Here is a 26,458-nt window from a genome sequence, read left to right on the forward strand (position 1 = left end):
CGTTGATGCTCTGTGCTACCAGACCTTCGCGCTCCCAATGTGCGACCGGGCACTCTATGGCCCCGTCGTCGAACTGCCAGGCTTTGTGAGTATAGAGGAGGCTATGGTGAGGATTAGGTGCGCTGACCCCAACTGCAATCTTACTCAAGGTGCGAAATAAACCCTGTATACACTTCGGGTGTTTAGAAATACGCACCCTCCTGCTCACGTGCTGCTGGATTTGCCAAAGCAAGCAAAGCCCCACATTCGTGCGCACTTAAAATTTAAATATCCAGAAATTGTTTTTATGAAAGCAGCATCAATACGTGCAAATGAAGAGAGTTTCGGGGTACCTGACCTCAAGTGTAGGAGTCGGGATGCAGCCAGAATATTTTCATCTGCGATAAAACGATAAAAAGATGCTCAGAATGTGCCGTGCCCCCCGTTTCTTAAGCTGACGGAGACCAAGATAACATCACCGATTATTGATATTGACTGATGATCATTTTATTGCAAGCCAAAATTTTCCCGATATCCGTGTGTCCGATTAAGAGGCCGGCAATGACGCCGGCTGCTGAGGTAAGTCAACAATATTGTAGGGATCGGCCTAAAGTCTCTTAACAGAGAGGTCAGATGAGGGGTGCCAGGGAGAGGTTTCGGTCGACGGAGCAGGGCAGCCGGAACACGTTACTGTAGGACTTGAACCACTTGTTGGCGACTGCACGAGAAAGGAACCGCAACTGTATACAAACCGTGTGATCTCCGAGACAAGACTCGTGTTCTTTCGCTCGTTCAATACGTGGAGAGTTCACAAAAACTGGCCACAGCCAATCAGACCGCGGCCGATGCCGCCGTCTGATTGGATACGGCATCGGCCGCAGTCGCAGTCGCCACAGAAATATATTTTTGTTTGCCAAAAATGCATTGATGGAGATTGCCGTGTGACACGGGCACTTGTCATGGTGCACCTTCCAAGTGCGTGCTATATACCTGGTCGCACACGTGCCACCCCCTTTAGAAAGCCTTTTATGGACTTCCTGATAAAACGTTTGATTGGCAGTTTGTCCTGGAGGCACAAATTCTTCGTTTACATACCCCAGTCTGTAAAAACAAAAACAGATGAGCATTGATTGGATTTTCTATATAATGGTACAACTTTGCTCAAAAATTTTGACGGTTCATTTTTGTAATGCACCTCCCAAACGCAACTTTAATTGAGACGCTTTCAGCGATCGCGTGGCAACTTTAGCAAGTTCAAAGTTATGCTGAGTCTACGGCAGGGGTACCTCGTTGCCATGAGGAGAGGGAAGCAGCAGCATTTTTGGCTCATGGACAGAGTTACCAGTCTGATTACTTTTCTGCTACACCATGTATCTAGTTTTGTAATAAGTTATTTCCGTGACGACGCGCTACAGTATCATTTGTTGGAGTTATTTATGAGTTCGCGTCACGCATAAACAAACCAGGTGGCAGTCAGAAAAACTCCTAGGCTTTCGCAATAATGGTGGAGAGACATGCTTTGGTACACACATTTCCATAACAGCGTCTGAGGGCGCGTTCATTGCTGTGTTAGTGTGTTATGCACGCGCTAGCTGTACTTTGATTTAGCATGTGTGGAGGATCCGAACCCGTATGGTTACCTCTCGTGAAGTCATTGCCTTGCGAACTACGATTTCGATGGTGTTGGGAATGAGCATGGTGGAAGCTTGAAATCACTGCGCTTTGAAACCATCACTGCCAACACCGCCCAAATTGAAGTTCTTACATTCTTATTATTTCTGTCGATGAGGAATCCCTTGCCGAATTGCATAGTGTGTTAAAAAAAATAGATTTACTATATACATTGGATGATCGAATCTGCTGGTGTAGGTAATCGTGGTCATTTGTTCTTCTTTTTCGATCTGTCCCCGCGCGAACCGTTTGTCCGTCTTCCTCGTGTTTGTTAACCTCATATTTACACGGACAGTGTGCTACTCTTTCCCGTGATGAGCGATCAAATGCATACAATTCACAAAAAGAAGCACTGCTTGGTACAAAAAAAAAAATGGGTACTCTGAGCAGAGCAGATCAGAGCCGTCGCACAAACCTTCAAACATAAAATATATTATTTGAGGCTTCCACTTACTTATTGATGAAGCGTTTGTTCTACTATCCGCTGTCGTTGGAACCAGCAGAAAACAGTTTGAAAGAGCACACGGCAATTTGAACGGTCAGACGGATGTTTAAACTTGAAGACCCACTCAACGTGGTCCGTTGGTGCAAGTCCGTATAACTTGACAGCTTTTCCGCGTTCATGTTAGAACAGAAAAAAAAATCTGACGCGCACAGGTTTTTGTGAATTCGACCCAAACACGCTGTCGTACAAGCAATCGTGGTCCGACGGTATCTGGTTTTCTTTTCTCGCACTTACACAGGTTCTCGGACGAACCGAGAAGGCGGAAGGCACATGAAAAGTTATGTTCACACCTTTCCCGGTCCTTTCGGTACAGCTACAGTCATGGCGCTTTGACGAAAAATCAGGTTTTAGTTTGGTTTGTTTCAAAAGACCACCGGAATGCCCATGCCGCAGGGCGACTTTCGCCCACACCTCCAGGGCGGAAGTGCGCCCGAAGCGCCACCACCGCGGAATGACGTCGCAGCGTTGAGCAGGTGTATTGAGTAACTTATAGGCCAACGTGCTGTTTACGAACACGCCCAACGAAGTCAGGGCACAGTCGGAGTTTTCACACGACCGTACTGCGCGAGCCCAGGAACCAGATTTGCGTGAAGTGGAGCGTCTGCGCATTCGCCCTGCCAATGTGGAGAGCAACTCGTCTGCTTTTTGCGCGCAGGAGTTGCGGTGAAGCGAGAACGATGCGGAGCTCTTATTGGCTGATTGAACATAGTGAGCAGACCTCAAGGCATCTAGCATTGAGCTCTATACCACTATCCTTTCAATCAAAGCCAATCGGAGTCCGGCGTCGTACCGACGTCACCGCAACTGCTGAGGAAGAAGCAGACGACTTGCTCTCGGCATAGTAGCGCCACCGCTCTAGCGCGTCGTCAGTGCAGTATATTGGTTTCTATAAACTCACTCCACTTGGATCCGTAAAGAACGGGGCAGCCGGCGTGCATCGTGAGCGTGTCTCCTTCCCCGCTTGCCTTCAGGTTCCACCAGAACGCGGCATCACCCTGCAAAACGTAATTTCCTGCTAGGACCAACGCTATAGTACAGTGAACTAGAGGAGGGGTAGTGAGATCAGGCACCGACGCGCGCCATGCAGGGCTGTAAAGAGGCGAGCGTTGAAAGGCCACGGATGTATGCGGCGGCGCTGCGGTGTAGTATCGGCTGGTGGATCGGAGCGTTCCGTGGGCCTCCGGCGAGCAGGTCTGGCTTGGCGCTTTGGCAGTGCGAACTGGCTTCCATCCAGATGTTTCTCCCATGTCTTCAGTAGCTTATGTTGATTGAAGTAGAATGCCGAATCGACTGCGACAACAACGACGACCACGACGACGAGGACAACGTCAGTAGCGCAGAAAATGCTATGCTATTCCTGCGCTCCTACAGCCCATGTTTTAATGGCGCCCTCTCGTGCATCCGACACGATGTGCGGCAGGCGTGAGCGCTCGCTGGGCTCTCTACCCCTTCTTTAGTTCACTTTAGCTATAGACCCTTTACAGATTGGCGCCACCATCTTACATTGCCGTCACTTCCACTAGGGCGAAAACAGTGTTTTCCCGCCCTCACGCCAATAGAAGACATCTAGGATACCTCTTTGTCTATTTATTTATTTCAGTATCCCATGGGCCAGAAGTCATTACAGAGGGGAGGGGCAAGTACAAAACATAATACAAGAATTATATCAAATACAAATATTTAACAAGACGACAAAAAGCAGTCAGGGTGCCTGCTGACAGAAATGGTTGGTTATTGCATCTCTATGAGCGTAACCGTCGCACAATCTCGTTTTTCCTCCCCTATATATTTACTTTTTACAGGTTAAAAAATTTTGTTATTTTTGGTCGCCCACACCGGATACACCTATTATGTGGCTGAGGACGAGAGTACACTGAACAAGTCTACAGTGTCTGGAAATGATGCCACACACACTATTTACACTATTTATTTATTTTCTTTTAGAAGCCACCATTTGAAATATAGCTTAAAAACAAAAGGTTCCAATCCTTTTTTTTTCTTCACATTACAGTATTATCGTTTATAGATTCTTATTTCTACACTCTAAAAAAATATCTTCTTTGAAGTGTTCTTCGACGCCCCAAACACTCTTCCAGCTCATGAAAAACGGTTTGGCCTCAAGCACTTATCGCCCCCTGGCGCACTGGAAAGTTATCTGGGCGATGAAAAACTCTTTCGTATCAAAAATGGGGGAACTTTTACATAACTATTTCTTCTTCCTCTTTCCTTTATTTACCGTTCTCCCAAAAGGCAGGCTGCGACTTGCCCTGACTGGAGGCACACATAGCTCCTGGCTCACCCCCTTTCTCTTCACCCCAAAATAAACAGACAAACAACAACAAAAAGAAGAGCTTTAAAGAACCCCTTATAGGATTTTTCACGAAAAAAACTTTTAGGGGTTGCTAAAAAAAAAAAAAAAATTAGGGTGCAAAATAAGGACAAGCCCAAGAACATCAAATATCGGGGTCGCACTGCTTATGCATCATACAAAATACCGTCTGCAAACAAATTCCAAAGCAAATCACGAGATCCGAGCTTCGAATGCCTCATGGCAATGAGGTCAAGGAGAAACTCGGCATGCGGCATTCGAAACAAGGATAGTGAGGCGACTCGTGATTGCAGACCGTTTTCTGTATGACGTATACGAGCAGTGTGACCTTTTTACGTGTGTACTGCCGATTTTTATCACGTGTTTTTCAACCTACTTCCACGGCTTCGCGTTTTGACCGTCAGGCGCTGTGAATATCTGATTCTCTCTTGAAGGCCGGAGAGTGAACCTGTCGCCACGGCTTTTTGTTCTAGCCGCTCGGTGCCATCGATTTCGCTAGAGTCGCCATACAGGAGATGTGTTCTTTGGAACCCCGACCTCCAGAACGAGCTGAGTGCCTTCGGCCGTGCTTTGGCCGCGTGCGCGTGCTCCAGGAATACGAGAAGCCAAAGTGCTGTCGAAGGTATAATGTACCTCTGTGTTCTTGTCGGCGGATGCCGCAATCCTATTGGCTGCTGAGCGTTAATAAGATGTACGCCCAGTCCCTCTTTTCTTAAGTTCTCGCTGCCTATTGGCCAACGCGTTGCTTACAAGCAAATGCTGCGTTTCGCTCACACGAGGTGCGGGAAAACGCGCAGTTCTCGCTCGCGAGGTGTGGTGGGTATTGCGCATGAGCAGAAACCATATTTGCGTGAAGTAAAGCGTTCTGCATATGCGCCATGTCAACAGCAGCGCCAGCGCAGCTAGGTGACGTCACAACCGCTGTTGCTTCTCCGTAGAGCATTTGGTCTGTTGGGTGACAACGCGAAAGGTAAATAAAGGAAATAGTTTAACCTTTTTGGGTACCAGTCTTACTCCGAGTCTTGGAAAGACTGTGGCTCCGCCCTCTTCGACGTCGGTCATCTGCAACCAACAGGGACACATTTTTGTATTCAATCGGTGATGTAGAAATGATGGTGTGACCTTTATTGACATCTGCTTTAATTTTACCAGCTTTGCTGCCGATTTCTTTTGCCACTAAATTCGGATCCCCGGTTGCACGAACATATTTATTCATATTAAAAGAAAATCGAGGTTTATAAATAATTGTAAGCTTCCGTTGCCAAACGGAAGTTTCGACCTGCATTTACGTGATATCTATGCGGAGAGCAAGACGTTTGCTTCTTGCGCAGGAGTTGGGGTGACGTCACAACCACGTCGAGCTCTGATTGGCTTTGATTGAAAGGATAGTTGGTAGACATAATGCTGGAGGACTTGATGTCTACTCACCATTATTTTCAATCCGCCAATAAGAGGTCGGCGTTTTGACATCATCGCAACCCTTGCGCTGGAAGCAGGAGTTACGCTCCGCATTGATGTAAGAGGTCTAAACGGCGCGCCTCTAGTGGCTAACTTGAAAACTATAAGCGCATGAGAACACCAACGACATGATTTATTTGTTGGCGCTTCTGACGCTTAGCTGGTGTTGCTGAACACCGCGTCCGCGTTTGATCGAAGAATGTGACGTAAAGAATTCCGTCCACGGGCCTTGTATTGGGTAAACACCGAGGTCTCTGGAAAAAAAACTGGAAAAAGTGTCTCTCATATAACTCAAACTCCTTGCCGAAAGCGGCGATACTAGAATTGGTAGAAACAAATATATATACCTTGGGTAGGACACAAAATTAAACGGATAGAGTATTCTTGAAAATGAATGCTCATAGGGAGGCCGTATACCTTCTGGCGATTATTTGAAAATTCAGCGGATGTTTTGTGGTTTTAGTTCATATCTGCTGGGACCATCAGACAGCGTCAAGAGCACGCTGTTTGGACTTAAGCTGAAACAAATTATAAAAAAAACACCGATCTCACCCCTCCTTCCCCTCCCCCCCTCCCCCCCCCCCCCCTTCCCCCGATATGTTTGGGCCCAAACAATATGAAGGACACTTCAAACCACCCAACTAGTCCCCACAAAGAGGGAGGTCAACCTCCAATGTGCAGTCTACAAAAGGTAACAGTGAAGCCAAACTTTTGGGGTCAAACTGGAGGTCAAAGTAACCAGCACTGACAGTGAAAACGTATCTCGATTACCAAGAGACCTTGGGAAACGTATCGAGCTATGTTGACAGTCATCCAAAAGCAACAACGATAAAAACTAGAAAAAGAAACCTGTTTGACGGACGTCTGCATACTACTTTTCCGGTGAGAAGAAAAAAAAATGCCCCTTGTAGGAAATTTTTTTTAAATTCATGTTTTTTCGGTTTTAATTAATTTTTTAGTTTCTACACCCGCGCATGTTTATCGTTGGTTTTCGGTTAAATCCGGAAAGTATAGGGCATACTCAAAGGCTACTTAGTATATACACCACTTTTCGCAATTTTGAGACGTTTTGTAATTTAAATAAACAATTTTCAAACTTTGATGCTTTTCATCTGGCGAGCAGGCAATACTGCCCAAGTTATAATTGGTGACAAGTTCAGAGTGAAATGGTATCTCTTTTCACTTCTTTCCACTAGAGCAGAGCAAATGCTGGAGAGGAGGTAGCCTCCTTTCTAGCGTTTGCTCTTCCAAAAGCGTGAGAGGGAAAGAGCTGGCTTCACTCTTAACCTCTCATCGACTATAGTCATACCCCGGTGCCCATACACAACGTGATCCTGAACGATCTCTTATTCTAGGCGACCCCACGATACCTCAAGCTCGCCTCGCCCACAATACGATCAAAACTTCTCACACAACTCGACTATTCCAACTCTACTCTCGGTCTCGCAAGCCGGTCCTTTGATCTTCCACCTTGAATGCACCTGCGAGATCGTCACGTACTGCGAAAACCACGGTGAGTTGGTCCGTGACGATCTCGTCCTCGCGAGAGCTGGTCGCGAAGGGGTCGCAGTCGAAATGACAAGCTTCCGACATCTCTTTAAAAAAATCCCTCTAATCGCTGCTGCGATCAGTGTCGAAGACTTCGACGAAGCGAGCGATACCGTAGACGTAATCGTCACGAACCTCACGCTCGAACCGCGGAAGGTAAACCAGAAAGAGAAAGCTAGAAACGCAGAGAGAGCCAAATCTGTGAGAGCATGCAACAAGACGCCGCGTGTTGGGCTGATAACGTCACTGACACAACAACCACGGTGGCCATTTCGAATAGGGAGGATCCCAGGGTCCCGCATATAAATCGATATATCTACGAAACTATCGCGCCATTCCCAAAACAATTTTAGCTCAAATATAGGAGTGGGCAATGGGTCCTAGCCGTATAGTTATCTCATATTTTATGTTTAGCATTTCCTAACGACTTTAATGACGGCCTCACTGTGAGCAGCCGCGGCGTTGCAGAGAGGCGTGTGGTTTACACTTTGTAAGGTGACGGCGATAAGCCGAGTTTGAAACAGCCGCTTTCACATCTCTACGGGAGGGAAAAAGTTGTGTTGCGTGTATATTTAGACATCGCGAAGTTGGTCAGCCTCAATGGACGTCTGGCGACTTCGTTGTAGATGACATATTTAGCCAGTGCAGTACCACCGCTAGCCTGGGGACTGCAACGTGCACTATGCAGTAGGGATACATGACTGCCCGCCGGTACGTGATGCTCATCCAGATCTAAACGAGCTGTGGTGGGGATTGAACCAAGAATGCCTGGGTCCTGCAGCGCACGAGCTTTTGCTCCACGTGCTGAGGTGTGTTAACTCGGCCAACGATATCACCCCAAAACGAACCGAAAACACCGAAAAAAACGAATACTATGAACGTGTCTTATTCCGAGCTTTTTTTTTTTTTGTGCTTAAAACACCCGTGAATTTATTTTACTGAACATGGCATAAGCTCAACACGCCAGGACGAGGTATTCATTTAAAACAAAATATTTATATGTTTGGTATTGAATGTGAAAGTTGGGAATATTTCAAAGAAAACTATCGAGCGCCCGAGAAAATAAAAAAAGATGCTCACTTACGTAGATCATAAGGGTGGCCAGCCTGTCTCCTTCATTATTTTGGAGGTAATAATCGGCCGTCTGCAAAAGTAACGACATATGGTTTCTTCTGCTAATCTATTTTGAGGACGGAGCAGATTGTGCGGTATTATCTGCTCTTCCAGAAGGCGTCGTAACTTTAAAAACACACACATATATATATATATATATATATATATATATATATATATATATATATATATATATATATATATATATATATATATATATATGTGTTTTTAAAGTTACGACGTCAAAGTTACGACGTTGTCAAATATATATATATATATATATATATATATATATATATATATATATATATATATTTGACAACAACATTCACCTTGAAATGGCGAGCGCTCTTGCATGAGTCATGCGTAGAAAACTATAAACGTATGCATCTTGCACTTGCGTCCCTTGGTCGAACGTAATGGCGGAACAGGCGCGTGAGAGCATAGTCTCCGCCGCGTTAACGAGGCGCTTCTGGTCACCAGAGAGAGGGGCAGACTGACGTCACGTGAAAGTCACGTATAAGACACCAATTCTGAGCGCAAGTTGGTCTGCTTCTTGCACAGGGGTTGCGATGATGACACAACGCCTAGCTCATATTGGCTGATTGAAGAAGATAGTGGGTAGACCTCAAGGCATCTGGCATTGAGGTCAACCCATCATTCTCTCAGTCAAAGCCGATCAGATCTTGGCGTCGTTCTGACGTCACCACAACCCCTGTGCAAGAAGCAGGCGCCTTGCTCTCCGTATATTTGACGACGAAGTCATGAGCTCGGTGCCTGAAACGCGTCTTCGACCGGTAGGTCTGGCGTCCTATCCCGCCCATAAATGAGAAGTGCTCCCGAAGCGGCAACATTCACAGAAGCCGGTGTGTCGTGCTGTCGGATGTCGCGGTCTTTGCGGTAGACACCGCAAGTTCCGGGGAAAATGTTCGAGCAAGCGCGTGTGTCCCCGTCGTTGCCGAGTCCGCGGAAGCTGCTGACAGCTTCCGTGGACTGTCAAGCAGAATAGGCGTCTGCCACCTGTACCACAGCTGCTGTAACACCGCCAGGAGTACGGCCAGTGACAGCATTACTCTTCTGTGACGTAACCACACGGAAGTCGAGGGACCAATTTTTTATGATGCGCTGAACACACAAGTGAGAGACGCGCTCCAGGCATCGAGAGGCAGGTGAACGCATGTATGCGATACGTACCTATTAAAAACCAAACACAAAAAGTACACACACACACACACACAAAATAACAGAAATCTCTCAGTTAAGAGTTGTGTGTGTGCCTCATTTCTATATTAGGGCGTGCTATAGGACTGGTTGGAGGATATCGCGCGTTATGTACGTTACGAAATAGCGCAAACCACTCATCCCAGGGGGTAAAGGTACGCTACATTAAAGCCTGGGTCATATAGATTTGCGTTGAGTTGCAACCCAGTAGGCTCCATCCGGTTTTGAATTCGTTTGTGACTGCGTACGACCGGCTGCCCATTAGTGCAGCCAGTCGTATCCAGTCGCAAGAAGCTTCAAAACCGGTTGTGGCGCAGTCGGTTGTAGTCAAACCAAAGTGCGGGAACCATACTTTAGCTGCGAAATGTCACCCGTATAATACTTGTGTTGTGTGTATACTTAGACAGCGGGAAGTTGAGGCCCGTTCACACTATTGCAACCCAGTACGACCGAGAGAGACGAGACCTGTTGAAACCTTCTAACATATCTTAAGACGAGGAAACACACTGGCACTCTGGCGCCATCTGTGTGGTGGCCCTGGAACTGCATTTCACAAGAGCGAAGGTTTTGTGGGATTTCCGAGGTCAAATGTGCGTATTACCTATAAGAAAAGCTGGTTTATAACGTTGACAAACGTTTTTCTAGCCAAGAAATAAAGGATAATGCGCGAGAGAAATAGAAAATGTGCCGGACCGCCAAGTTTACACCGCTACCCAATAGATGGCGCCAGTGTGTGCTCTCGTTGTAAGAGATATTAAGAAGTTTCAAGGGCACTAAGTTCTAAGAGGTCGCAAGAGTGTGAGCGGACCTTAAGTCGGCCTCAATGGATTTTTGGTACGAGTCTCAGCTGAAAATAGGGAATTTAGCTCCTGCAGGGGGACCGCAGGCCTGGGGGTCTTTAACGTGCACCACGCAGTAGTGGTGCACGACTGCAAGCCGTAGCGATGCTCATCCAGATTGAAACGGACAGACCCGGGGACTGAACCCGAGATCCCTGGTTTCTGCAGCGCGAATTTTCACTCCACGTGCTCCAACCTGTGCTGCGTTAACACACTCGGCCACTGATCTTCCTCAGCCATACACATCATATGGATGTATATGCGCGACGAACATAAGTTAAAGGCTAACAAACAGACATGCACGCATACCGGAATAATATTGGTGTGCGTACACATATATGCAGGTTCGTTAGCTTTTAGATCTGCTTAATTACGTCTTTATGTATACGATCAAAATACGTACAAATGATTGAGTATGGCCTTCCTTGGGGTTTTTAATATGTCCGTGCAGTTAACGGGCCGTCTTTTAAGTTTTTACGGGTTGTTCTTTTAATCGGTGAAATCTTTAAAAAATCTAGAGCGCCTACTCCCCGCGAAGAACTTGGGAGAACAAATCGTTGCAATCTACGGAAAGAACTCCCCTAATGACGAAACTCATACGTTTAGACGTAAACAAAAAAAAATACCTGCTGTTGCACTGAGCATGGTGAAGCGCCATACTTCGATCCACAGCGAAGACTGTTTCTTTAGGTGCAAACATATTTGTAGCTGGTAATTACGCGAGCTCCCTCCGCATATACTGCAGTGATTGTACCTTCCACTTGTGCGTTGCGGGAAATTACACGCTCCGAATATCCCATGTCAGTTTGCGTCCGATTGCAGCCGATAGTATACAATCCGATGGAAGCCATCAAGCAGAGCCAAAAGTGTATTGTCGAGGCTTTCATCGCACCTGCGCCTTTGCTGTGACCCCGACTAATCAGGCACAATGCATGAGCCGCGTGATTGGTATAGCCGGTGATTGGCTTTGCGTGATTGGCTTATTTGGTCATAGTGAATTCATGATGAAAACAAGTACTGCTACGATACACCTTTGGCGCCCCGCCCAATTGGCTCCACCGTACCGTAGCGTCGACTCCAGTCGAACTTAAAGAGAAGCGGGAGTATAGCAACTCAAAGGTAACAGTAGACAAAAGAGGTTTTAGGCTACTTACACTGTTGTGTGCGTGCAATGTGTCTTGAAGGTAGTCGTAGTGCGGCAAGAAATACCCACCACTTCCATAGTTGGCCAGCTTCACATTGGCACAAAGTAGGTCAAGTTAGAAAACAAAAAGCACAGCCATTAAAACTTCCAAGTCTTATAGCGGTAAAAGAGATCTCTTATTCTGGCAAGCGTAGCAGTGAGCATCTTGAGTTCCTTAATTTTGTTCACGCTGGATTTTTCTTACGGGCATCCACAACATATAATATTTGAGTTTTTAACATCTGTCACGAGCGAGGCTTCTAAAAGCATTAGGTTTTTGATGGCTTAGTTGTCCGTCCCACGGCTCTGCCTCTTCAAGGGTTGTGTGCACGAATTCAAGACTCGTGCCTCAACAAACATGTCGCTACACATAAAAAAAAACAAAAAAAACATGACTAGGTTTTTACGCGATCGCATGTCCATGCATAGCAGTTCGTACTGCACATATTACTGATTTTACGGTCAATGACTGTCAACGCTTCCAAAGACAGTCTTGAAAAAAAACAAAAAACACTGACACTCTCCAAAACACTTTTTTTTGCAGGGCGTTTTTATAGGATATTAGGAAACTACCCAATCAATATTTTGCTGTAGAGCCACGTATTTTTTTTTAAAAAGCCAAAAAATTCAAATGCCCTAAACCGAGCCTGTAACACGAGCACGGAAGCTCATGGCCGGAAGTCACGTGCCTACACTCGACGGGGTTATTTTTTTTCTCCGTTTCTCTGACGCGTGAACCAGACGACGACAACACCAAAATTGCGTGAACCGTTTGTCGTGCGATCGTTTCGCACTTATTTTCTTTCCGCTCGATGCTCTGCGCTTTAAAATCGATTGACCGGTACCAAGAACGACAGTTCCGAAGAGCCGGTCCCACGTCCGTCGCAGCGTTAGTCCGTCGTGTGCGTCGTCCATCGCGTCGTCCATCGCGTCGTCCATTCCGCGGTACGTCGCCTTATTGAAAACGACGTGAACATGTACTCTCTGTAATCTTTACAACGTGCTTTTGTTTTGTCGATCAACGTATTTAGAGGTTCTATGAGGTCACAAAATGGTGTTCATGTTTTTTTCTATTTTTAAAAATGAATGTCTGGCTGAGATGACCCACGACTTTGAATATATTTGGTACAGATACTTTCAACACCACGTGACCATGGAAAAGAGAGTGAGCGCGACTGGAACCGGCTTATTCTCGACGGGTTGTTTCCCGGCGGAAAGAAAACGAATTTTGAGCCGCAAATCTTGTTTTGATAGTTGGGTTATCATAGGTCACGTTCAAATAAACCCATTCGGCGGGCATAAGTACTTGTCAGTGTTCCTTTAAGAATGCTGTTTCCAAATGAATCGGAATGCCTTTGATGAAGACCAAGTTTTTTTGCATGAAAAGGAAAATCATCTAACCTGGTATGCTTCCGCTTCGTATTCGGAGCCCGAGGTGCCCAAGCCTACGAGCGCCCGCAGATACCAATTCATTCTTTTTGCGATCGGTGCCTCGTCATCCCACAGCCACGCACTGCCAAAAAGTGTGCCGCAAAAAGAAAACGTTATGAGGCACGCAGAATGTTTAACGTCGCAATAGGTGCATCGTTGGGTTAGAAAATCGCACTCTTATCTGTTTGAACGGTTTTACAGTCATCTGTGCCCGGCGCCAACCAATGTAACTGAGAGCTTAACTAAACGCGGGGTGTAGCAATGTCCCGAGTCTATTATAATACCTCAGCAGCCAATGAGATGTCAGCCTTTGCCGATAAAAACGCCAAAGAACCAATTACGATGCTAGAAATGAGAATACTGTAAGCAAGATCCTGCCTGTCTTAAGGTCGTCTTTGACTATAGGACGCAATGTGCGAAACAAGGAATGAACACAACACGCACTTTACAAAGGCAGGTAGGCCTATGCCGGTCTTTTTTTTTTAATATTAGCAAGTTCTACCGTAATTCTGAAAATAAATGCAATCTCTAGCTTATCAACCCTTTTCTATTTAACTATCTAATTTTGTTCTTCAGGTTTCAGTTTGTAAGGACGCGAAACTCGCAGAGGTCAAGCAATGTGCCACCTTTTTCGTTCCTAGGTCCCTCAGCGTTAATTCTTGTCGACATGGTAACCCTGGAGCGAGGAAACAGAACGGGAGGGACCGACACGAAGCTCCAGACTTTACTTTAAGATGTCTTTTTATTGTGATGAGTAGCTATTACATCTTGGGCTACTCAGTGGTAGCAGTTCAGTAAGGCATCCCCCACTGCTTTAGCAACTGGTCCTGAAGTTGTAAATTTTGAAATCATAAAGAAGACGGTTAGCATATGATCCGCTGACTTGACATCAATGATCACAACAGCTCGACATGTCAAGATCATACTATGAACAGTCATTTGGAGTCGTCGAGCCAATCAATCAACGAACCGAGCAATCAATAAACGCAACTTCAACGTGACTATATGAATCTGTAATGTTCATTTTGAAGCATCGTCTTAGATCGATGTCTCTTGATTCCTGAACTCATTTATTAATGAGAGCTATCTTATGACGTTAATTGCTCGCAGGTGCCCTAGTTTTGTATTAGAACATGGTCAGGGAAGCGATAAGTGCTTAGTCGGAAGCAACCTGAGTATTGACACTTGGCACAGATCGATATTCTCTATGAATTAAACGCAAAAAAAAAAAAAAATCTGCCGGGAAACGCAGAATTTTTACGACAAAAACTAACTTGGCTTTCAATAGAAGTATAAGCCCAGATATAATGAGAGAAATAGAAATACATTCCCCCAAAATATTTTTCAATAACTGTGGAATAGAAAATTTCAGAAATTCCTTTCTGATTTGATCGGTTCTACGTTTAGAAGGTGAAGCAGTTTTTGTATTTGTAGTTTTAGATGTAGTTGTAGTACCTCAAATATTTGTTCCAGAACGAATATTACCAGGGTCTTCCTAAGCAGAGTAAGTGATAAACTCTAATAGATTAATTAAGTCATTATGTTACAAAAAAGCTTAGAGCAAGTCAATATTACTTCGAGCTGGTTCGTCTTGTGGACGGTACATTTCCATCCCCGGTATACGTTGTGGACCGTTGCAGCTGTTGTAGAAATAAAGGAGAACATAAATAAGTGAACCAAGTAGCACATTAGAACACCACGAAAGGAGATTTCTTCGGTATTGTTCTACAATGACCATTTCACCTACATAACGCATAGAATTAAAGTACGTTTTTTTTTACTCGTTTTTTTTTGTGAAATGTAGTTATGAGGTTTGTATATTTTTCGTCTTCAACTTCCCTCTTTATTTTAAACCGGCTGCTCGCCTATTCAATAAAAAAAGGCAATTAAGATGTATTGTTTGGCGAGTAAAAATGTGTTTATTCAGGGAAGAGAGTTCAGTCTCAAGCTTCATGTCGGAGTGACTCTGTAACATTGGTATAATATGAACGCTGAGAACTTCGCTACAACGCTGCGTCTTCGGTTCCGAGCTACTCTTGACGTTCTACCCTCGCCGTAAACTCTCTGCCACTCAGCCAAGATATAGTGGGCTAGAAGGGGAGGTTTGACGCTCTCGCGGTCTAGAACGGTCCGGCCATTCAAGCCCACAGAGTGGAGCATAATCTGTAGGCAGGAAGCAGTGTTGACTCACTCTCCAGAGCTAGAAGAGAATAAGATGCTAACAAAAACGAGCGAACTGAGCATTTCCTTGTAATCTGCAGCCCACGCGATCGTCACACCTTTCCTCGCCTTCCATAATCAGACTTGCTTGATGCTGACTGTAAAAAAATTAAAAAAGGAAAGCGACGTGGCGGCTTATTGCCGACTCCACCGAAATCGACGGGCTTGTTCGCCAGCCTTCTTGGGCTACTCAGATATTAACTGCACGTGGCGGTCTAAAGAACAGGCTGCGAGAGTAGGTTCGAAAACTCGCAAGGAACATCGCCAATAGCCGCTTCGAAATTCCAATCCCATAAGAGGCACCCGGTGCGCTTCCTGAAAATTATCGCACGTGGAAGAAAATGGGCTTCCGGTTTCCCATCACCAGCTTCCGGTTCGCAGCCTTGTGAACTTTCAGAATGGATGTAGTCTTTGATGAGGAAGGAAGCGGTTCGCAATCTAGAATTGCATGGTAGCCTCTACAGCGATCGGGACTAAGAAAGTTCTTGACAGATCGGTTAAATCATCCAAAAAATAAGGAAAAATTAGTCCTTTGATGCCTAGACAGCGTGAGGTTAGTCTGGCAGAGCATATTACGACACTGCTACACGCTGTGGAGAAGAAGCTTTGTCAGCGCGGTACGACAGCTATATAGTCTAGGACCTTTAACTGACACCACGCTGTAAGGATACACGATCGCACCCCAGTACGATGCATATCCATATTGTAACGTGCAGAAGGGGAGATTGAAGCAAGGAGCCCTGAGTTCTGTGAACCATCCGCAATATCAATAAATGCGCTGCCAATTGGGACTGCATAATGATGGGATACTAAACATTAGTTTTAGGGCTTGGCGTTGATTAAAATTTTTAACCCAATTAATCACCACCCTTCAATCTATAAATTAATCGATTGATCGGCCTCCTTTACTTCCAATTTTAATACTTTTTACTTTTTTTTGTCATTTGCAATATACGTGATACAGGGCGCAATAAAGAATTTAGATTATGAATAACTTCCCATCCGCAATATCAATAAATGCGCTGCCAATTGGGACTGCATAATGATGGGATACTAAACATTAGTTTTAGGGCTTGGCGTCGATTAAACTTTTTAACCCAATTAATCACCACCCTTCAATCTATAAATTAATCGATTGATCGGTCTCCTTTACTTCCAATTTTAATACTTTTTACTTTTTTTGTCATTTGCAATATACGTGATACAGGGCGCAATAAAGAATTTAGATTATGAATATCTTAGGTGTGCCGTTGGGAACAGTTCAAAAACACTCTCACTCACTGATTATTACTTCAGCTGCATGAGGCAAAAGAGGTTCGTTTATATTCTCCTCCAAAAGGGAAATTCTATGATTTTTTTACAAAGGTCTCTACTGAATTAAACGGACGGTCACACGGTACTGAAGTTGCCGGGGCATGTGTGATTTTCTGCACTTGTCTGGAGATTCGCATCTACAGTGCACTTTATGTTAAGATGTTACTGAACGTTTGTCCTTCATACAGGTGTACTCGTCCCCGACTTCGTAGTGAAAGCGTTAGATTTTTTTATCTTTTGGTTCGTCAAAAGTTTACCGATTAACAGGTTAAAATAAATAATATCGAATAAATAAGTAATCAAATAGTCGGCAGGTTAACCGACCGATGGTCCAGCCCTAGCTGATTTCGGCAGTAACTTATATACAAGCCTTTTCTGCCTAAGGAGCAAATGGTGCTTTTAAAGATAAGCAAAAAGCAGGGTCCTTCTTACCCGTGGCTCAGCGAAGGCCATCAGGTCTTCGATGTCTCGCTCTTGAACGACGTCGCGCATTACGATGATGTAAGGCTTAAGATTGATTTCTTCGAGCTTGATTGGGTGCAGTGTAAAGAAGCCATCTTGTCCCTCGTAGTAGCGGCACCTCAGCTTGCTGTCCATCTGAGGAGTCTGTTAATGAGATAGGCGACATTTTCTTTTTCCTGCAAGACCTGAGATAGCATGGTACAAGACATGCCAACTGGGAATCCTCGTTGGATGTCACGTTTCGAATGTGTGATACGCGAAATGCAGTAGTACACCGATTAAGAATTTAGAGCCCATTATTCGCTGTACTATTTAATGAATAAATTAGTGGCATAATTTGTACAATTCGAAGGCCGATAAAATAATCAGATTTATACGAAATTTTCAAGTCTATTATACCTTGGGGAACATAATAGACCCTTTTCAAAAGTTGATCGAGCAACATTGGCTGTCGCCGTTTTTTGTCACAAAGCGTGTGATTGGATCCGAGACCTTGCCGAACAATGACGCAGCCTTCGTGTCCAATACATGTTCAGATGACGTTCCCAAGCAATGCCGGATTCAGAAAATTGGCGCCGCAACAGCGTCAAGGTGGCGCTCACTTTGGGGAAGGGTCTGTCTCTAGGTGTAGCATACTCTAGCGGTAATGGGCGTCGCATAGTTTAGCGGTGCCGAAAATTCGTGTTTTATTTAGGGGATATATTTTTGGTTAATTATAAGTTTGGCGTAGACAGTATATTTGCTCGAGGGCTAATGTCTAACGGTATTTGAAGAGGTGTCAGGAAGAACCGAAGAAAGCTTTTTGCTAACGTCACGTTTCCGGGGACTGTATTCGTCTTAACAATAACAGTAGTAAAAAAAACAACGACTTCACGCGGAGTATAACTAACCCCCCCCCCCCCCTTTTTTTTTTCTTGTGCGTGGGCAATCAGCGTTGCTGCACCTGCATTTCGAACTGACATTTAAGAAGGTGGCGGCACGTAAAACTGCTTTTCTCTTATCCTTGCCTGCGGTTTCATTTCAAATAACGAGCGGTTTAAAACAAAGTCGTTAGAGGACCGCCACTCCGAATATAAATTTGCATCGTGTTTAAGAGTCAATATAAGATTTATTGCACGCTGAATGTGCACTTGTCACGTCCGAGTTATTTTCGTCGAGCCTGGTAAACACGAACTGCATTTTGCGTCTGTTTCTTTCTATCTTCTGTAGTTCAAACTTTTTTTTAAAGACAAAACGAAGACGCATATGTAATGACCTTTACGCAAGGGAGCAGTACCGAAATCTATGGAAAGCACCTTCTCATGGAACGGGGGGTTATTTGAGCCGTGCGATGTGATTACAGGAGAGGAGGCGATCCTTTACTTTCGCTCAACTATGGTCCCATACTATGCCGCCAACTGCCGAGTTTACCGCGTCCCGAAAAGTGGTCCCTCGATTTTCGCCTGATGACGTCAGATAAGTGTCATGTTATCGCCTGCAGCGATCCTGGCGTGGCGGTGTTACTACAGCGATGGTGAACGTGGCTTACGTCTGCTCTGTTTAAAGCTCGCTCTACAGCTTGGTTGTGCTTAGATCCTCCAGCAGTCAGGAGTTGGGACGCCCCGATAAAAGCGACACTTGAATTCGCTCGTACGTTTCGCCGGCTCTTCTTGCACCAACCGCCAGGATCGCAGCATACGGCAGCGTGACAGCCGGTTTCAATGACGTCATTCGTAGCCACTTCTGGGACACTTTGTATGCATGGGTAGGATTTAGGACGCCAAACAAAACGGCCGATGACGCGTCCGAGGTATACCATAGCCCAACCGCGTTCATTATCGCGTGTGCGGGATTCATTAAATGAAGATATTTTAACACTTTTCAATGGTCCGTCACGAAAGTAACGTAGCAGAGGAGCTGAAACTTTACCCTGAGCACTTCACCGCGGCAAAGCCGCCTGTAGTTAAGTTCCTCCTGATCTGCTGGCAGCTCCTGGAAGAGCTGGGCCTTGGACTCTGCAGACTGCCTCGTGGGATCTCGGACAGGTTCTCCGTTTGTCTGCAAAGTGTTCTGCTATTTTAGGTCAGCCATTAGCCAGTACTTCCGATACGAATTTGATTGTTTTTAATGCGGAGCTATTAAGGGCGAGGTTCCCCAGAATCGTGTCCGGTATGTCGACGCAAACCTACCTGGACAGCTACCGCCATCTATAAGCGACAGCGGCAAGCACACAACCAATATGGCTTCCGCCACCACTCGTAGATGGCGCCAACCCTTCCAGCTATAATAGATGAATGGATAGTTGGGCGCCGTTCGTGGGAATTCATCGTAGGAAACAGCGCGAAAAACAGACGACGACGTAGAACAAGTACACAGTGTATCGAGTACAGCTCCGCTGGTCTTCCTTCTTCACGAAAATGGAAAGGCTGATCTTTTTTTCCCTGGTGAAGCACTTACTGGTGGCGGTGCGTAGCGGTACGGTTAAAGTTCTAACATGAAAGGACAAGGCCGACAGGGAGTATCTCTAACTTGGGCTGCGTTTCGGAGCCCGAACAACCACTGCCCAACAAACTTATTTTATGCAACCCGTTATAATCACCGACTGGTGGAAAAACGTAGAGAGTAGCTTATCATGTTCACCCGTCTGGCTTTGGGATTAAACCTTCGACTTTTTTATCGGCGAATTCAGCAATTTTATTGGCTGCAGGGCAACATTAATTTGAACGGAACTCGCTATAACTTGCGTGTCATAAGCCGTCAGAGACTATACACCCTTAGATAAGTAAACTAACCGATATATAGTTATCCCTCTCAGTCTTTTATTTGAACAGAAGTTCTATTATCAAATTTTGTTTTAGTATTTAACGATATACTATTGCGGTTGTGTCTTTACCCGGCAGCTTTCGGTAACTTCACGCGTTTTCACGTGCCTTAGCTCAACACTGTTAACTAAATTCTAGTATTTGACCTGATTGTATTCACAAGCATTTGGACTGATTGACAACCCTGTGACATTATCTCATAATTATTGGTCTCGATCAGGCATGTAAATTTCTTGGTTAATGACGTTTATGAGGCCCCGGGTCACTGAAGCTAAACCCGGTTCGAGTAATCCTTAAAGATTTATTTCACACGCCCCGGTTTGCAAGTCATACGTAAATCTACCAGCGGCTCAACCTCGGAATATCTCACGTGAAAAGCGTAGATCTCAGAACCTTATTAACGATGGCCTCGTGATGCGTTTCCAGTTCTTGGTTGGGGATTGTGGGGGGTTCTTCGTCGGCGGCCTTGGCTATCGCCCGCTCGGCCCAATCCATGGCGCGGTCGTATAAACCCCATTCCAGAGCCGCCTGGCTGATGTTCAAGCAATCTCGAGCTGTCGGTGCAGAAAGGAAGAAAGTGGAGATGATAAGTGGCACTCCAACAAGATTGTTTTGCCTGTGGGTCAGTGGCACGTTGTTCTCAATTGCAGTGTATGAGTATGGCTGCTTGCGCGCAGAGGTTAGTAGCCTTGCATAAAAGTTTTACACACTTTGAATATCCCAGAAACAAATAACAAGTTGAAAGTTTTGTATAGTCGAAAGGGCGCGGTCTCTACTTGAGCTGTTTCGGCACTGATTTCTACGGAAAATGTGACATTTAGCCAGTGCAGTACGCCTGGTAAGCTAGGCTCCAGAACGCGCATATTTCAGTCGGTATTTCAAGTGCGAACGCCAGCATTATAGAAACGGGCAGGGGTATGAAGCGATCCCAGGAAGGGCACATCAGATCTGCGGCGCGGGCTTTCAATATCGAGAAGATAAATGGCCTAGCTAAGTGCAAAATATAAATCAAAGCGAACTTAAATCGAACCTTAAATAGAAAAGTAATGTGCCGCATGTATAGATCATATTTTTGTAACACGAGTAAAGAACGTAAACATCGGACTGAATTCGGCTAAACCTTATATTGAAGGCGCGTCGTCCAGGAAAAAAATTCACGTTATATTAAAAACTTTACGAGCATCGTGTATATTTAATATAAAATTATATTTTGACCGAAGCTTTCACTAGCACCTTCATGCGCATTTTCTGGAACCGCACACCCAGAGGGGTATCTAACCTTAGAAGATAATTTGATAAAACCAGACGCGCTAGTTGCGGATGGTGAACTGTTAACGTTGCATACCATTGAGTGGAAGACGTCCATGAATTGTTCGGTTCCTCGGAATATTTGCGTGGAGGTGTCCCTCGGTCAGTTTATGCAAGTCCAGAGCGTACGTGTCCTGAAGTGTCACAAGCGACATCGCAAGCCCTGTGAAGTCCTCGTCCCACGGAAGCAGCCGTTGCTTACGCCATTCTTCGATGTTCACCAGAGGATCTGCAAGTGTTCGTGGAGAAATGGTCTGCTGTACCGTCAATACTAAAACGCTCCAGTCTAAGAAATGCCTGTGCGTCTACTTAGCCCCAAAACACTCAAAGAGCCACTCTCTGCGCGGTCTATGAAATGAGCTCAGCAAATGATAAAGCGGAACATCCGTTTCGAGCTAAAAATTAAGTCTTCGCAGTGGCATTACGCAACGCAAAGCGTCACGCTTTCATTGCCTAATACCACAGCGCAGACTTAATTTTGAGGTTTAAACTGATGTTCCGCCTCATCATTCGCTGAGGTGATTTCATAGATCGCAGAGACTGGCTCTTCGAGTGTTTTAAGGGTAAGTAGGCGCCCAGGCATTTCTAAGGGTGTTATTCTATAATCGTGCGGATACACGTATAGATGTAGTCCCCTGAGATCGAATAATTGCAGATAAGACGTTATTATGCTTAATTAGAAACTTACGGTAGATGTATGGTGGTTCGGAAGTTATCTTGATTCTCCGCAGGAGGTGGTATAAAATGTAACACTTTACATTACAAAAAACAAGTGCACTAGTTCCCCGTGATTTCAGTTAGGGCACGCGACAATATGATTTTAATTGTCGCAGACAACTTTAGAAACGTGGGGCTTAGCCTATTATGTTAACCTATCTGTCCTGTGATTCGTCATCGGGCGTCCTTATCGGCTTATAGCGGAGTTTTATTGGCTATGGAGTGGTAATAAGATACGATTGATACTCGCGACGCCCTGCGTTTGTTGAGATACCAGTGTCTCTATTTTCTAGTAAACGTACAAGGTGCTGATGAGGCCATTACTTCTTTTGTCGAAGTACCTGATTAGTCTAGAAGCCTTTTCTATAGACCTTACAGACCTTTTCACCCGTCCTTGCATGAGGGCTGCCATCTTGAAATCACGTGATGCGGCCGCCATAAGGCTGATTTAACTCGTCGCTCCACTGTCCTCTCCGCGGCTTGGAAGATGTGTTGTATTCGCATTTTTCGTCGTTTTCAAGGCGTTTTTCTTCCTACTACTTAACTGCATTACATCATGACAACATGGTAAAATTCTGCAGTTACATTTGTATTACGTTTTGACTATTTTCACCGCCGGCCTACCGTTACCTGTGATGAGGCCATATGATGCACGGGATTCAACGTGAGCACTGGCGAAGTTGAATATATAGATGGTTCTAAGATAGGGCGAGGGCTCAAAGGCCAATTAGTTATGACAGCTCGGGTTTCCTTACAAATAGCGGTGGAACATTCGCAAAAGACGCAAAAAGTTGACAGAAACAATTAGTGTAAACAGCAACTATCTGTTTCCTGAAAGCATATCGTCATTTGTATTCACAACAGAGGAAAAACCAGTTGCTTTAAAATATATGGGTGAACTCGCGGGGACGAGAGGCCACGAACGTTTAACGTGCATTTTATTCGATGCTAGGCATCGTGGTACGTCTACATCAGGCTATTTGTTTGCTTACAATGTCACGCCTACATATGTATCACATTCTTAATATTTTTTTGTAATATAAACATTAATCGCCTCATCAAAGTAGTTATAAATTAAAAAAAAATATACTCAATGCTTTGTTTTTACCTACAGCCTATCTGATGGTTTAATAATGTGCTTAAGATAACTAGTTCAATTAGATTAATTTATTTAAATACAAAAGTGTGGACTTCCCGAGTAAATAACGGTCACAGATAGCTTGAGAGTGCCTGGGGCTCACAATATATGACGCCGAGAAAAAGCCGTCTGCGTGAAAATCACCCGAGTGCGGTGTTTTCGTTGGCAAATAGAAATTTACTTCCGCTGGCTGGCGACGCCAAAATCTATAAAGCGCATCTGTTCAAACAAGTAAATATTTCTCTACACAGGCCTATCATGGTGCCTGATGTTAAACTTTTGCAAAATATTCTGAGGTCTCTTCTATTGCGCACGGTAATTTTATTTACTAAATTTTATGGAAGCCGAATGTCGGGTTTAATTGAACCGTCTGTCATTTATTTTTTACCTCGGGTATGCCGTAAGCAAATGTTCATTTTCAAAGGCCAACATTTCGAGTACCTTAGGAGGGCCGATAATAAAAGAAATGTCCAACTTTGCCGTGGTCGGACTATTAAAATATTCCTCGAGAACTAAATGTTCCCAAAGAAAAAGTTATAGATACAATATCTATTCTTTCGATAGATTCTCTGCATTAACATAGAATACTTTTCACCCTGCGTAGTTCAGAAAAGTTTATGTCAACTGAAAGCAAACTGTGAGCAGTAAATTTTCAAGTTTATCTGTTCTTTGCGATTCAGCACATTGTTCATCGGGTTTTCGACCTGCTTCCCCACCATGCAAAAATGCATTAGTCTCTTCATAAGTTTATTTTTTCTGCAAACTAGTGTCATCAGGTACAACCGTAGGCGATGTGAATCCTCCATGTGCATCAGTTCAGTCGTTTCATCGCCGAACCTAGCCAAAATAATTATGAAAGTAATCAGATGCATCAAACGTGTACGTGAAACTGCACGCAATTGATGTTGGAATTGGAAAACCACTTTGTGGGCGTCAAAGTGGCTCAGTACCACTGTTTCGTTGGTTGTGGGCTACAAGGGCCAAATTTCTATGACCAAGTTGAGAAAAAAAGATAGAAAGCAGCAACACAGCCGTGTGCACGTCCATAACCAAACCAAACAAACTGAAACAACCTAATGGCAGCGAATGCGTCAGCACCCTCTATCCGCTGGTCAGCGACTACTGAGATGAAAAGGTCTATATCTGCCTTCTGTGAACTGCCGTCTTTGCAACCGAACTGTGAAACGGGCCCTGAATATATGTGTAGTAGCTTTCTTCTGCAGAACATCGGACGTTTCGCATATACTTTTACATGGCATTATTTTCCTGGGAGATAAGCTTCTAATGTTCTTCTCCAGCATGCGGATACGGGCTCGGTGGTCTGCTAACTCGATAATGTAACAGGAGAAGTAATTAACGGGAATTTACCCGAAAACGTATTTGAATATGAGCCAGAAAGTGTTGTGTTTTGTCCGCATTCCAGTTTCCGCATATCACGGAACAGTAACGAAAATGGGCGTTTCATTCTTCTGCGTGTCTTAGCGTAGCAGACAGAGGTCGACATTTTAGGTCGTCCTCACTCACCCTCACCCTCCCAGCCACACTCACCTCAGCTCCTCATTCACCCTCATCCTCACAGTCGCACTCACCTTCAGCCTTTCACACACCCTCACTGAACCTCACGGCTGTCACGCCCCTCACGCGCTCATGGCCCTCACACACTCATGGCCTTCACGCACTCATGGCCTTCACGCACCTCACGCCCCTCACGCACACACCGCCCTCAAGCCCCTCACGGCCTTTGCGGCCCTCACGCCCTCACACCTCCCACGATCTCACGGTCCTCACTCAACCTGACACTCATGAATTTTCGGGGTTCAGAAACTCACTCTCCTTCCCCACACCTATAAGGATGAGGATATGTGAGGGTGAGTGAGGGCCATCATGGGTGAGGTTTGCCGAGGTATGGCAGCAGATTGCTAAAGGAAGCGAATTATACACTTGGTTCTGTGGGTGAAGCTATGAGGTGTTTGTGCGACACCAGTGACAAAGATTCTATTCTCCAAATGCATTTGCAAGTATTTCGAGTTGAAATTCAGAGGTGTGTGACAACGTTGATCCACATTTCGCAAGTTTCTTATGGGATGTATTCGCTTCTAACCATAGCACTGTGCGTTGCTGATGAGCGCCTGCGAAACACTGAATCGTTAGGATGTAAAATGTTTATTATATATCATAACATTATTGATTTAACGTGCCGCGTAATATTTCGGCATTAGAAGTCGCGCCGCTACGGTAAACAATGCTCAGTATCGTCCAGAGTTACCTCGCTTTCGGTCCATACAGTTCGATGAGGACTGTACGGTATGCGATTAGTGAGAGTATTTCCAATCTGAATTTATTTGCTGGCCGCTTGACAACCTTGAAGGCCCCCAACAAAGACCTCGGCCGTAACTGACCTCTATAATCCGGTTCGCAATATGTCCGACCAACGCTATGCGGAGCGCAAGCTCATCTGCTTCTTGCGCAGGGGGGTGTGACGTCAGAACGCCGAGCTCTAATTGGTTCTCATTGGAAGGATAGAGGGTGGACTTCAAGGTAGCTAGCATTGGGGTCTACCCACTATCCTTCCATTCAGAACCAATCAGAACTCGGCGTTCTGACGTCACCACAATCCCTGCGAAAGAAGCAGACGAACTTGCGCTCCGTATAGGATCCGAAGGCGCCAATCAACCAGCCCCAAAAGTCCGTCGTCAAAGTGCTCGCCGTGTTTGCGCGTCACCGGTCATCGGCTAAACCAGTCACGCACACACACACAAAAGAAAGTGACAGATCGCGGCACATTAACTGTGAGCAATTGATTTAGCCGCAGATAGCTTGCGAAGAAAACGACGAGCGTCATGGCAATACACGTTTGCGCTGCCTGATTGCCTCCGTCTCATCGTACCATTAGCTGCGGGCGGACGCATTGTGAAACGCAGTGTATATCATTCTTCAGGTGTCATCCAAATGCCGGTAACAGGTTAAGAACTTAGTAGATGCTCCGCCTCCAGCACGCGGGCTCGTGGCCTTCCGTTGGCCGCGCTTGCGACGAAGTACAATACCAAGGGAAGAAAGCTCGCGCTCGAGACGGAGCATCTACAAAGTTCTCAACCTGTCATTGATCATAAAATGTTTCTTTTTTTCTTTTTTAAGAAGTGAAAAGACATACCAAACTCTCGCGTTTTGTTGATCTGTGCTTCTATGGCCCCCAGGCCAGCGGTCATCCTTTTGATCAAGTG

General features: G+C 45.2%; 1 protein-coding gene across 1 annotated transcript; it reads right to left on the reverse strand.

Annotated features, from left to right (window-relative positions):
- Positions 1-464: 464 nt before the first annotated feature.
- On the reverse strand, positions 465-26,458 carry LOC8051863 (prolyl 4-hydroxylase subunit alpha-1). The gene is made up of 12 exons (XM_029994165.4): positions 26,389-26,458; positions 21,420-21,611; positions 20,468-20,628; positions 19,182-19,310; positions 17,244-17,417; positions 14,853-14,917; positions 13,248-13,359; positions 11,818-11,895; positions 8,575-8,634; positions 5,478-5,546; positions 3,054-3,150; positions 465-697 (listed from the first exon to the last, which is right to left on the reverse strand). The coding sequence occupies exons 1-12, from the start codon at positions 26,441-26,443 to the stop codon at positions 609-611; spliced, it is 1,281 nt and encodes a 426-aa protein (XP_029850025.2). The 5' UTR covers positions 26,444-26,458; the 3' UTR covers positions 465-608.

This window comes from Ixodes scapularis, unplaced genomic scaffold, assembly GCF_016920785.2.
Source record: "Ixodes scapularis isolate PalLabHiFi unplaced genomic scaffold, ASM1692078v2 PGA_scaffold8__174_contigs__length_109621045, whole genome shotgun sequence".
NCBI lineage: Eukaryota > Metazoa > Arthropoda > Arachnida > Ixodida > Ixodidae > Ixodes > Ixodes scapularis.